The 13,591-nt window shown below is 52.5% G+C and overlaps 1 protein-coding gene across 1 annotated transcript in view; it reads left to right on the forward strand.

The window, feature by feature from the left end:
• Window positions 1-1,120: 1,120 nt before the first annotated feature.
• Window positions 1,121-13,591, forward strand: part of CHST13 (carbohydrate sulfotransferase 13) — a 28,541-nt gene continuing 16,070 nt past the window's right edge. The window contains exon 1 of the mRNA XM_054639857.2: window positions 1,121-1,277. Within this exon, the coding sequence (XP_054495832.2) occupies window positions 1,184-1,277 (94 nt within the window). The 5' untranslated portion in view covers window positions 1,121-1,183. The remainder of the gene's footprint in view (window positions 1,278-13,591) is intronic.

Raw genomic sequence — 13,591 nt, forward strand, 5'->3', positions numbered from 1 at the left:
GCTCTGCAGCCAAGGTTCCTTCCACACTGGGGTGCCCTTGCAAGGAGGGGTGTTAGGGTCCCAGTTGTAGTCTCATTTCTGTTGCCCCTCTCTAGACCATCCAACAGGGACATCAAAGAGATGTTTAATTCCATGGGCATAGCTCAACACAGCCTGCAAGGTGCTGTGTGTGTTCTTACTTCATTCCAGCTTCCTTCACTGCAATGAGATTTTCCTCCTGGTTTCCTCTGCCGTAAATGAGGGTAGAATGAAGCCCTGCATGTGCACATACCCAGGCTTTCTTTGTCATTCCCTGTGGCTCCTCCTTGAGCTGTCCTCTTTTTCTCAAAACTAAGTGTGCTGGGGCTGAGGAGAAGCAGTGAATGGGTGCTGTCAGTAGAATCCAGCCCTCGGTCTGGCTAATTTGGCAGGTGGCCTTTGAGTAGATCTCAAGTGTTTTAAAGAGCTGGGTTGAAAGCATTGCTGCTATTTCAAAACTGGGGCAACGAAAGCTCTGGGCTGGTTCTGCCTGTGATTGCAGAGCCTGGGGGATAAAGGATGCAGTAAGAGAACTTGGTGCTCTCACTTTCCAAAAGCATGCCGAGAATCATAGAAAATTGTGTCCTCCTTCTACAGAAATTTATTGCTTGAGGTGGAATTAGTCAGAAGCATTATTGCTTTCAGTAAAAGACTGCAGGGGCGGGGGTAGCCAAAAGAATATTAAAAAAAAATAAATAAAAAAAGAGGTGTATTTTAAGGCCACGTGTATTTTAAGGCCACGAAACTTTGTGATGCTTGCGAAGTCCTGACCGCGCGGAGGAAAGTCACCAGGAAACTCCCGACCCTGCCACCACGCCAGCGACTCCCTTTTCCCCTGGGGGAGTCCCGGAGCCGTGGCAGAGCCGGGCAGGGCAGCGCGCACCGCCGAGCGCCGGCAGGGCGCGGACACGGCACGGCCCGCGGAACCCCCCGGCCCCCGCCCGCCCCCGCGGCCGGCCCGAGCCGCTGCCGGCGCCGCGGGGCTCTCGGGGGGCGAAGTTCCCGTGGCGGCGGCTGAGCCGCCCCGTGTCACTTCCTGCGGGCGGGCGCGGGGCCGCGGGCGCGGGGCGGGGCGGCGGCGGCGCCCGGCGGGGCACGGCGGGCCGGGGCCGGGGCCGGGGCCGGGGCCGCGGGCGCTGCGCTGCGCCGCCAGCCGCGGCCGAGGATGCGGCGGAGCCGGGCGCCGCGCCTGGCGCTGGCCGCCGGCCTCGGCTCGCTCCTGCTCGTCCTCTTCTACTTCCAGAGCAGCTTCAGCCCAGGTGGGTCCGCGGGCGCCGCGCTCCAGGAGGGTCCCCCGGCGGTGGCGGGCGGGCGGAGAGGGGAGCGGGGCACGGCGGGCAGCCCTGCCCTGCTCCTGGAGCCCCTCGGGTATCGGCCGGTCCCCGCTGAGCTGAAGTTGTGTCCGCCGGGGAAGTCGCCGGCGTTGCCCATCGCTCGGCTGAGCCCGTCCAAGTTGGGCGCGGTGCGAGCGGCGCTCCCGTCCCGGCGCCTCCGCTCCGCAGGGACTGACAGCCGCGTCTCCTTGCCAAAGGCGCCTTCCCTCGGGTCGCTGTCCCGTTCGCTGTCCCTGCGGGGCACGGAGCCCCGGTGAGCTCTGTGCCATCGGGGAGCTGGGCGCAGCTTCGCAGCCCTGCCGAGGCGGAGCGGGGTCGGTGCGGGAGAGCGGAGCTGCTCCGTCCCGCCTGTGCCCATTCAGAGCCGCGGTCACTGAAGTTCCCGGGAGACTTTGAATGGCTCAAGGGACTTCTCGTGTGTGTGCTCTTAGAAATTTCTCGCAAGTTGGAAAAGAATTCGGAACTAAAATCTGAACCGTTTTGTACTGGGGGGATAATTTATTTCCCTGCCTTTTCTGCTCCTTTGGGGAAATTAGTTCCTCTTTCCTACGAGATGTTTTTGGGTAATTGCTGCCGTTTTAACAATGTACTAATGTTTTCTGAGTACAGCAGCAATCCATCAATGGGGCCTTTAGAGTTATATCTTAAAATTCAGAAGACTGACTTGACTGAAACGTTAATGGAATTTTATCAGTGTAGAGTAAATGAAATGTGATTTTCTTTTTAGAGGGGGATGCTCCATCACTTTAATGTGTTTTTTTCCTAAAAATAAAAAAGGCATAACTTGTTGGCTGAGTAAGATTGAAAAGGAGTTGGATTTCGAGCAAGCATTTGTTATTTCTAGACGAGCATGTGAAGCTTGTCAGATGAATTCAGAAATCCCAGAAGACCATAATCAGTGTTGTATTCCTTAGTAACTTTTTCTTTTCTTAAGGAAATTATTTATGCGCCATATTTTAGTATTGGGGTTGCTCAGTAAAAAGTGCAACACTGAATCAGCTTTAATCTCCAGGGGTGCTAATGAGGAGATGATTGTGTTTTACACTGGATATGCTTTCTAGCATCTGACTGGAAAACATATCTCTTTTTAGGGCTCTGGTTTTCAAAAAAGAGATTCTGCTGGTCTGAATCAGCAGAACTTTCTGTGCTTAGTTGACTTTAATTCCTCACCTGGTCTCAACCCAGTTTCATGCAGAGTTCCCATCAGGTCAGAGCAAACCAGGTGATGGTGATGGTGGTGGTGTCTCACAAGGCACTGGAGGGAATTTGGGTCTGGAGTGCTAATGCAATGCCCTGCAAATCTGTTCTTTCACATGGGGCAAGTGTGTTTTTTGAAAGTTCCCATAGATGCTGATAGGTCTGAGGTAGGGATCTCCAGCTGCTGGAAGCAAGTAATGTTTGTCACTCAGGGGGAACCCATTTGTGAGGATGTGGATGCCCTCTGCAGATTTGCCCCTTTAGGTTCAATAAAGAGGTGAGTTAAAGCAATATTCATATTCTCTAACACCAGCTTATTTTCTAGCCACACTGTTGTCTCCCTGGGTCCAGCCTTCATTTTTGTGCCATTTCTTTCCCTTATTATTTTTCAGTTTACAGTTTTTCCTTTCCTCTTCCCATCAGTGAGAAACGCTAGCAGAGGAAAGGTCATTACCATATACAGAAAAGAAGCAAGCTACAGATTACTTCATTTTTTTATCCCAAATGAAAACAAACTGAGACCAGTTGCTAGAATTGTAGAAGTTATAAGTTACAATAATAGGTAAACAATTTGCAAATGAAAATGTCATCTTTAAAGTGATGTCTGCCTGGGGGTTATTTGGAGTTCTGGTTGTCTGATGTCATTCGGATTTTATATAATAATGAAGAAAAATGCTAGAAAAAAAGGAAGCAGTGCTATGAGTTTCCCCCAGGAGCAGTCAGATCCTTTCTCCATCATTAGCAGGATTGAGCAGGTTGCCTTCCCTGGGCCACCCACAGTCCATTACACAGAACATGCTGAATTAATCCTTGCTAATAGCACATAGAGACCAAACCTTCCTGTGACCAGGACAAGGAATGGGGACAATGATGATACAAACCTTGAAGCTTGAGAGTGCTCAGGGCTCCCTGAGCTCAGGGAGCAGGAATTATCCACTCTGGTTGCCTTGCCCACTTACAGCTCCACCCGGACAGTTGTGCAGGCAGTGGTTTGTGCTGAGCTCCGTGGCTGGGCTGGAATAAGGCTTTCTTGTTCTGCCTCAGGAACACCCACACACCAGCCTGTGCTGAAATAACTCTGCTCCTGAATGCCGCTGAGTTGGTTATTTTGGTGGTGGGCTGAGTCAGTCTGTACTGCAGGCAGTGGCAGAATTCCCTGCTGTCCCTCCTGGAGGCAGGAATGGGCTCAGTGTGTTTGCCAGAGGGGTGGGACGGGGCTTGGTGCTCCACAGGGAGGTGGCCTTGTGTGCCTCAGTGTGCCCTGACTTCATGGCCCTGCTGGTTTTTGTTGCCTTTGCTTCCTGCTGGCTGTGCTGGTGAGCAGACACGGGCTCTGTAGCCCCTCACTGCCCTGGCCCTGGGGTGGAACTGTGCCATGGGCTGTCCCCTGTGACCTGTCTGTCCTGTTGGCCATCAGCTGTGGCTCCAGGCTCACAGGTGCATGGCCAAGGGGAGGACATCTGCGTTGCAGGAAGGTGCTGAGGTGGTGCTGAGCACACTGGCTCTGGACCTTCCACACCATGCCACAGTGGGTAGTTCTGGGGTGTACCTGGAGCAGGCACCTTTCAGCACCTCCTGCACCTGGGCTGGCATGGGCAAGTGTGCTCAGCTCCCAGGCAAGCCTCAGGCTATCTCAGCTGGGCTCAGGGGGTGATGAGAGCCACCAGGAGTCCTTGGCTGTACTGGTGTCACCCCACAGCCATCCAGGAGATGCTGTTTGGCCTTGGCATGATTATCATCCATCATCTGAGCTGATGTTCCTCTGCTGTTCCCACTGTGAGCTGTGCAGACTTGTGCACGCTGTACAATTTCTGCAGGGGGGTGAGGATACACAGCAGGGCTCCCAGGCTGGTATTTCATCTCACTCTGCTGGCAGCACATCTAGGCTGGCATAGCAGGAGATACTGGAGGCTGCCATTCCTGGTCTGCATCAGAGCTTTGGTCACTGCTGGTCTCAGGGGGACCACACTGATTTTAGCAACACTGGGGGAGGTGGGATTACTCTGGTAGTACAGATGAGGGATAGAGGGAAGGGGCAACACGTGAGGGAGGTGAGTGGCAGGTCCTAAGGCTTTGTGTTCATCTGGTCTGAGGTTTCTGCAGGGCAGTACTGTGGGGCCACCCCATGATATGTCTTTGGGGCAACTATGAGTAGGCAGACTGTACTGACATCTGCAGAGCTGGCAGATTTTCTCCAATCAGAAAGAAGGAAAAGCTCTCCATCTCAAAGTGCTCCTTTATTTCTGCTCTGGTTCTGCCCATTTGCAGCATCCAGCTGTTGTTTCTTAGGTCTTTTTAGCAGCACTTGCCCTATGCTGGCTTCTGTTGTTTCACAGCCTTCTGTCGGCACGAGCTGTTGGATCTCATGGGGCCTTGCAGGTGAGATGTGCTCAGCCTGTGGTCTGACTCCTTCACAACAAGAGATACCAGAAGTGCCAGGGTTGTGATCCTATTCCAGAAAGCTTTCCAAGTGAGAAAGCAGCGAGAGCTCTCTCTCCATCCTTATCTGCTCCTGTATCAACCAGTTGGGTTATAGAGCTCTCCTCTCAGCTCTGGTAGACCAAAGCCTTCTCCAACCCCTTCACCAGCCTGAGAGAGAAGGGTTAGGGTGCTGCAGGAGGATGAGCAGCAATGCCAGAAGCCACCTCAACACCTGTAGCAGGTATCACAGGTAGGAAACTGCCTCACCATCTCTGTGTGTTTGTTAGCTCTCTGATGTGCCAAGGTGGGTATGGAAGACACCACTGCCCCCACTCTCTGCCAGTTCTCAGGTGGTTTTAATTGCCCAGCCCAACACCCCTCAGGACCAGCAGAGCTTGGAGAAACTCTTGCTTCTCATTGTTCCAAATTTATTGATCTCAGTCAGCTCCATCTCTATGCCTAAAGATTTGTCCCTTCAGAGGGATACAAATTATTACAGAAATTAGAGAGTTGATAAGTGATTTGACCTGCAGAGCTCTGGTCCCTGAACCTACAACTGCACCTAGACCTGGCATGAATGGAGATAAGTACACAACTTAATATTAGCAGACCTTTGAAAACAAGGGATTTATCTTTTTTTCAGAACAGGAAAGAGTCTGTTTTAGTCCTCAGTTCCTCCTCATTGTTTAAGTGTATTTGGAGGCTGAAATTCAGCCACTGCCTTGGGATGTGCACGGGGTTTGGCCAGCAAGTGCTCCGAGCCTGGGTCGTGCCTGCAGCTGGCTGACACATGTCCTCAGCCTTCCAGATAACCAGGGACATGCTGCTTTTACCCTGGCTAAGGCTGCAGCACAGGCAGGGATGACAAATCTAGCCACCCTCAGATACTGTTGATTTTCTTTTCTTTTCTTTTCTTTTCTTTTCTTTTCTTTTCTTTTCTTTTCTTTTCTTTTCTTTTCTTTTCTTTTCTTTTCTTTTCTTTTCTTTTCTTTTCTTTTCTCCTCTCCTCTCCTCTCCTCTCCTCTCCTCTCCTCTCCTCTCCTCTCCTCTCCTCTCCTCTCCTCTCCTCTCCTCTCCTCTCCTCTCCTCTCCTCTCCTCTCCTCTCCTCTCCTCTCCTCTCCTCTCCTCTCCTCTCCTCTCCTCTCCTCTCCTCTCCTCTCCTCTCCTCTCCTCTCCTCTCCTCTCCTCTCCTCTCCTTCTCTCATTTCATTTCATTTCATTTCATTTCATTGCACTTCATTTCTTCATGGGGCAGTTTTGCCCAGCTCATTTTCCCAGTCATAGTATCGTGATGCCCAGGATGCAGCCCCTTCCTTTGAGGAGCCAGTACTTGAAGTACAGTGACATTTGTCAGCCAAGGTGTTGGCAAACACAGGCTGGATGCCCTCAGGTCTGCTGTTTTTGGAAAAGACATGAAGCACTCCATCTATGACCTGCTGGGGTAGCAGAATCCACGCAGTCCAGTGCTGAGAGCAGGGCAGTAATGAAGCCCATGTGTTCCTGAGGGCCAGGCTTTCCATGAGGAATGCTTTCTCTAGTCCTTCTTGGCTTTATACAGTTTCCTGAGAGTCTCTGATACATGCAAGAGGTTTTGGAGGGGAAAGGAGTGGGCTCAGCACACCTGGAGTTAACTCTGTCCCTGCAGGAGAGGTTCGTGTCCTGGTGGCTCTGCTGGCTGCATCCAGCCTCTCCTGGCCCCACATTCCTCTGGCATCTCAGCCTGTTTCTGTCTGGCAGCACCATGCACCTGCATTTTGTCCCCACACACAAAACTCCAATGTGCTGCAGTAAGAACTCCACAAAAACAGCACCAGGAGGGCTTTGTCTGTGTTGGAGCAGGGCTGTGAGGTCCAAGGCTGAGAGGTGAGTGCTGGTGCAGTGCTCAGGGCTCTCCTGAGGGTGTTGGGATTTTTGATGTGCTGGGTTTAGTTTTTGGTCCTTGGTTCCTGCAAGCAGGAGAGCATGACAAGCCCTCCATCTTAATTCCAGTGCAAACACAGCTGTCTTTCCCAGGACTCTGTACCAGAAGCCAAGGAACTGCAAAGGCATCAGCCAGCAGTGCCAGTTCCCCTCTGCAGGGAGCTGACACCCAGCAGCCAGGGGAGCCTGCAGTGCTGGCAGCCTGAACTGTCACTCCACCACTTCACAGCCACAAATCTCTGCTCCCCTCTTGGTGGGCTGAATCTGACAGAGATCAGCAGTGCCCTGAGTGAGCTTTCAGTCTGAGCCCCTCAGACAGGACAGTGATTGCAAAAAGCAAACACACACACTCTGCCCTGTGCACACACACTCTCCTGCCATTGGCAAATTGGTCTCTGAATCAGCCCCACACTTGCTGTGACTCACCCTGGGCAGCCTAAAGTGTGGATTTTCAGTCTGAAGAGCTGATGAAAGGCTGTGTGAGGGCACCACATGGGATCAGGGCCACAGTCATGACACTGGAACTCCATCTTGGACCTGGTGCTGTCCTTGTGACCTGCCAGTTCTTGATGTGGGGACATCTTTATGCTGGCTTCTGGTGGACAGGGAGGGGGCAACTGGGAGGGAAGCTGAGCCCTCTTCCAGCATTTCTTTTAAATGCTATTTAGCAAGTTTCATTTTTTCCCAGACCCTTTGCAGCATCCTTACTGGGATGTCTGGGGTCTGTAGGACCTTTTTGAAGGTCCCTGCCTTGTAACCTTTTCCACCTCCCACCTTTGGAAGTCTCAGAGGCAAAGATCTGCCTCAGGTTTGTTTCTAGGCTTGGTGATCCTTGCCTCAGAGATCTTGCACAAGTCTGCTCCCTTCAGCTTGCTGGCACTGAGCACATTTAGCTTCAGGGCATGGAGTTGTCCAGCCTTGAACCAGCCAGTGGGGAATTCCTGCAGCCTGTTGGAGGAGCAGCCTGCCTGCTCTGCCTGCTCCTGTTTTCCTACAGTGCCCCTGAGCTCTTAATATTTGGATGAGCTTTGACTAAATAAATAGTCAAAGCTAAATTGTAAATTTATGGGCAGGCAGACTGATGGGAATCTGGCTGGGAAGGGCTTGGAGTTGGTTTTTCCTGGGAGAAGGAAGCAGGGTTTCTCCTCTCTGGTCAGGGCTGTAGCAGCTCCACCACCCCTGGGTTCTGCAGCTACACCCTCAGCTGAGGTGGCTCCTCACTGTCTGCCAGTGCAGGAAAGCCTGGCCACACAAGCCACATCCTCTGGCAGCTCTGATGAGAGAAGAATCACCCTTGGGTGTTGAAAATGGTTGAGAACCTGGTTTTGAGGGTGTGAGTGTGTGTGGATTCCGTGTCTGCTGATTTTTCTGTCCAGTTGAAGATGCTGTCCTGTGCCACCTCAGGTCCTTCCCTGTGCTGTGATGGGAGCTTCCTGAGCTGCAGCAGGGCCCTCCAAGCACCAGCCATCCCCAGCCCTGTCAGCAGCCCTGGCCTGGCTCTCTGGGGTCCTTCTTGCCTCCCTGCCTATTGCATGTGCCACCTCCCCTTCACCTTACCAGTGATCCATTGGAGCAAGGAATGGCAGAGGTGTTCAGTGCTCCCAGCAGTGCTGCAGCCCTGGTCACTGAACCCTGGGGTGCTGTCACATGTGAAGCTGTTTTGGCAGCTGTGAGATGCTGCAAACCACAATGCCCCAGGCTTGTGTGTGGTGGTGTGACTCTGTTACAGGGCTGTGTACACAAATTGTGCTGAGCACAGGAGTGAGACCTGCTGTGCTGAGGAAGCACTGATTCTGGTGAGACCCAGCTTTTTCACAAGTGGACTTAATTTTCATAGACTCCCTCAGAGCAGCATCCAACTGGACTTGAAGCTGTTTTCTCCCCAGAGAATGTATCTGAAGGTGTTGCTGCCTCTGCAGTGGCTGGAGTGACAGATGAGGAATTCTCTAGCCTGGCCATGGCAGATGGGCACGTCCTGGTGGCTCTACTCATGATACTTGTGCAAGGAGAAGTGCCATCAAAGTTTTGGATCTTCACAGCAGTGCACAGGGCCTGTAGGTCCCTTCCCATCAGCCTGTCACCTGTGGTGCAGAGGGATGCTGAGGCCATGAGTCCTGGCCTCCAGTCACAACGTGCTCACAGCTTTTCCTTCTCCATGTAAATGCCACTTGGTTTATAGCCCTCCATCTCCTGGCTGCTTTCCCAGCTCTTCCAGGGAGGGAGCAGCAGCAGGTTGGAGCCATCCCTTGCAGTGCTCTCTCTCCCTGTGAGTCTGCAGCCTCACTGCTCATGTGGAACCCACCCCAAGCCTGCTCTCTGGCCAGATGTTGCTTCACTGACCTGGCAGGAAGATGGGTAATGTTGACATGAGGTTCAAAGGTGATGTTTGTTCAGAGCTGCCGAGGGTGGGTGTCCCTGGGGCTGCCTTGCCTCTTCTAGAGGGCTTTCTTCAAAGCAGGGACCTGAGAAACCAGCACAAACTAGCTGGAGGTCAGAAGCTCCTCAGCAGCTCCCCACCCCATTTGTTCTGTGTTTCCCTGCAGACTGGGGCTCTGCCTGCCACAGGAGCCTCTGCACAGGCAGATTTCCCCATGGCAGGAGAAGGCAGCGAGTTCAGTCCTGCACATATCTACAGAGCCAGGCCCTTCCTTTTGGCAAGGGTGCAGGGGTAGCATATTCATAGCTGAGTCTCTTCCAAGTTTTCTCCTGGCAGTATCAGGGAGATTGATTTCCCTTTAGTTTAATAGGATCAGCAGACACAGGCACTGTGAGACCCAAACGAGGCTGAACTGATGCTGGTGGAGTTTTGCATCAGTAGCCCACAGCTGCTGCTGGGTGGTGTAGACACAAGCCTCCAAGTTCCCTTCTTCCTGAGATCCTCACCAGAGCTTGCTCACTCCCTGTGAAAAGGAAAGGGGTGTCCCCAGAGCCAGCAGCCACTCTCAGGAAGGGTTAAATCCAGCAGCCACTCAGACAAGCAGCTACAGTGATCTGCTGTGCCCCAGAACTGCAATGGCAGTGGTGTTTGTGTCCTCTGCTGAACAGACAGGGCTCTTTGGTGGCCTCAGGCAGTGGGCATTACTAAATGCTGCAGAGGCAGGCACAAGGGGCCCTGTGGTGGGACTGTATGTGCTGGAGATGGTTCTCAGAGATGGCTCTCCTAAGTCTCCAGCAGGCTGTATTTCACTCCTCTCCTCCTCTGTGAGCTCATGCATCTCTTTAACTCTTTGTAAAGCCTCTTGTTGTGTATCTTGTGACAGAGTCTCACCAGTTAATGAGCTGTGTCATGTAGAAAGGCAGGACACAGCCCCCCAGCTGGCTCTGCAGGGAGCAGGGGGATGAGAGCCATGGAGCCCAGCCAGGGAGGGATGGCTGCGTGCAAGGTGCTGCCCTGGGAAGAGTTTGCTGAGTGGGCATTTTCCCTCAGATCAGCTTGTTGAGGCTTTCATCAATCCCAGATGCACAGAGCTGAGAAGATGGCTGGAGACACGTTCAGCTGGCAGGCTGAGCCTTCTGCCATTGTGGTACCTGTGCAGGTGGCCTGTGTGCAGAGGGCACAACCAGCACCTGCCCAGAGCAGAGCTGAGTGCTCTGAGGTTCTGAGCAAGCCCAGCCTGGTCCCCTGCAGGCTGGCCTGCTGTGGCCCCAGCAGCTGAGCAGGAGGCAGGGGCTGCTGCAGATGGTCCCTTGGCTTGGCTGGCAGCTCGTGGTGCTGTGTGAGCAGCTGGGGGCTGCCCCAGCCTGCCCAGAGAAGGGGCCCTGCAGGGCTGGGGACACCACACCAGCAGGGTTTTAGTGCATCTCTGGGGCAGCCTTGCCCAGGGAAAATCAGCCCCTGCCCACCTGACAAAGGGCTGTTTGCTGGTGCAAGCCCTTCTTCTGCAGTTCCTTTGGGCAGCAGGCTGCAAAGGAGGAGTTTATTGACAAGGAATGGAAATGCTGGCAGTTCAGGCTTGAATTGTAAATGCAAGCAGCCAACTAGGGCCAGGAGAATGACAGGCGTAATGGGGAAGAGAAATTGCTCTTGGAAAGCTTCTAGCTTGGCTTATGGGAGGAATTAACCATTTGGAAACAGAAGATTGCATGGTACTTACACACAAATACTTTATTTGCTCACAGAGGCTGTGTTCCTGCTGGATATTGTTAATTTTCTGTTTCCTATAATGATCTTAATTGCAGTCCTTGTGACAGCAGAGACCAGGGGACTCTGCCCCAACAAAATACATCCCTCCAGCTGCAATGCCTGTGATCTTTCTATAAAACCTTCCTGGCATCTGCCTCAGGCTGGTACCAGGTGACCAGAGCCTCCTGCTGCTGAGGAGACATGAAGGTTTAGGAACTGCACTGAATGGGGCAGAGTGTCCAGACCAGCTGCCATTGGCTCTGTTCCTAACATGGTCCCCACAGACGATTCTGGGGCATTTGGCAAGCTCCTTGAAGCAGCTGGATTCCTTCTTTCCCTTTCTGCATGATTTATTGTGAGCTAACCCTATAACTGTCACCATTTTCCATCACTTGGTTAGAGTTTCCCTGGCTGATCCTTGAGTCAACTTGACTAAATGGGAATTAGAGGCCTTTCTTGTAAAACAGAGCCTGAGCCATCCCCACCTCTGGGGAGGAGGGAGCCACAAAACCAGGGCCCAGCTGTGCCAGCCCCTGAGCCTGGGTATGGCTGGTGGCACTGTGGTAGTCCAAGAGCTGTCAGTGAGAAATGAAGAAAAATTATCTTTAGAAACATAAAGGCAAAGTAAGCTGTGCAAGAAAGTGGGAGCCAAAAGAGGAAAGCGCTTTCATGAAGCTTTATAGAAAACAAGGAGGCTCTTCATGTAATTTTAATATCTTCCTAATGGCAATAACTTCTTCCTAAGTAAACTTTCCAGGATCTTGAACGTCAAGAGTAATGCACAAGTGGTTTTAAAGCATGTCCAGAAGGCAGATCTCTGAATCAGAGTTGCTTCTGGAATGAGTGGCAGCCAGTCCCTGCACTGGGTACAGCCAGCACTCCCTTAACAGTAGGCATCTGGCTGAGGCCTGGACAGACCAAGGATTTCAGATTTATGAGGTCTCTTCCAGGCAGTTAAAAGCTGAGAAGCATCCTGTTAAGGAAAAAAAAATAAAAAAGGCAAGGCAAAAAAGTAAAGTTAGAAAGATAATTATTTTCCTGCCCGATGTATGTGACATGCAGTAGAAATCTAAACTAGTGCAGGATGTTCTGACCCCGTCTCACGTCAGGAGTTTAATGCTCTTTTTGTAGCAGCTTAAAAAAACATCCATCAGATGACACCCCCTCAAACCCCAGAGCCACCTCTGTGGCTGCTGCCTGAGCTTTGTGTGTGTACAGCAGATGGAAGGCAGAGACACAGAGCTGGCTGCAAACCCCTCAGTGCTGCACCGTCCCTCGGCCTGGCTGAGCTGCACAGTGCTGAGTGTGCACAGCAAATGTGGAGCTCTCTGGGCTGGGTTTGTCAGCCAGGCACGAGGAGCAAAACACACACAATCCATTGTCTCTTTTGCCAGGCAAATGCCCCTCCAAAGGGCACTGATGGGGGCTGCATGCAGGGTCACACTGGCTCTGCTTGTCTGGGAGTTCTTGCAAGCCTTGAGCAGTGAAAAGTCAGCTCCAGGATTTCCAGTTTCTGCTAAACCTGTAAGAGCATTAATAGAAATGGACAGTGGAGATTATACTGTCAGCAGTGCTTGCTGTGTTTCTTTGGAGCACTTTCAGCAGAGATCTCTCTTTTTTTAGTGGCTTGGAGCAAAACCCAAGTAGCTCTGAACATTGGACCACTGCCTTCCTCCCTCCCATCCCACATCCCACGTGGTGCTGAGGGGGACACGCAGGCTGTGGTGTGGCAGGGGCTGATCTCACCCAGCAACCCAGAGTCCTGTTTCCAGCCATGAACTGTACCAAAGGCACAGCAGATCCTGGGGAGTGGGAATGGAGAAATTGCCCCTTGGAGAGGCAGTTTCTGGATCCTCTCAATGGAGGAAGGAGTGGTGATGTGAAATAAGGTTTAGCTGTCACGTTTATGCAGTGATGGCAGTGCCAGCCCCATGTGTGACCTGTCAGAAGGCTCTGTGCAGGTGTGACTCCTGGCAAGGAGCATGGCTGGGATGTGTTCAAGCTAAAAGAGAAGATCCTGACCTTTGGTGGCCAGGGGGGCAGCCATGAGGAGCCCGTGGCTGGGAGGGGTCGGGTCAGCTGCAGCACCCGCTCAGGAGGCATCTGTGCCCTTCTTGGCACAGGGACACTCCCTGCCCCACAAAGGTTGCCACAGCACTTGAGAGGCTGGGCTGAGGCATTTTCTGATGGAAGTCAATGTGTCTGTCTTGAACTGGATCCAGATGGAGAAACCTGGAGTCTGGTGGCACTTGGTGCCAGTGACACCTTATGCTGCTGGCCCGTGCCCCGTGTTTGCTGTCTGTAGATTTATTGCATCTGGCATGAGTCACTGAGTCTGGAGATGGTTGTGGGTAGGTGACAGTCATGAGCATGGGTCACTGCAACCCCAGACTGAGGAAGCAGGGAGTATCCATCTGCCTCTGGCAGGCTGGAAACCATGGGAGTTTTTTTAATTTAATGTGTCTGGGGCTTCTTTGCTATCCCTATGTCTGTCAGCCCTCAGATTTCTGTGTGAGAGTCTGTGCTGTGAGTAATCTGCACTGTGTGGCTGGGACAAGTGCCCCAATACCAGACAGA

This window comes from Agelaius phoeniceus, chromosome 11 (genome assembly GCF_051311805.1).
Source record: "Agelaius phoeniceus isolate bAgePho1 chromosome 11, bAgePho1.hap1, whole genome shotgun sequence".
Taxonomy (NCBI): Eukaryota; Metazoa; Chordata; class Aves; order Passeriformes; family Icteridae; genus Agelaius; species Agelaius phoeniceus.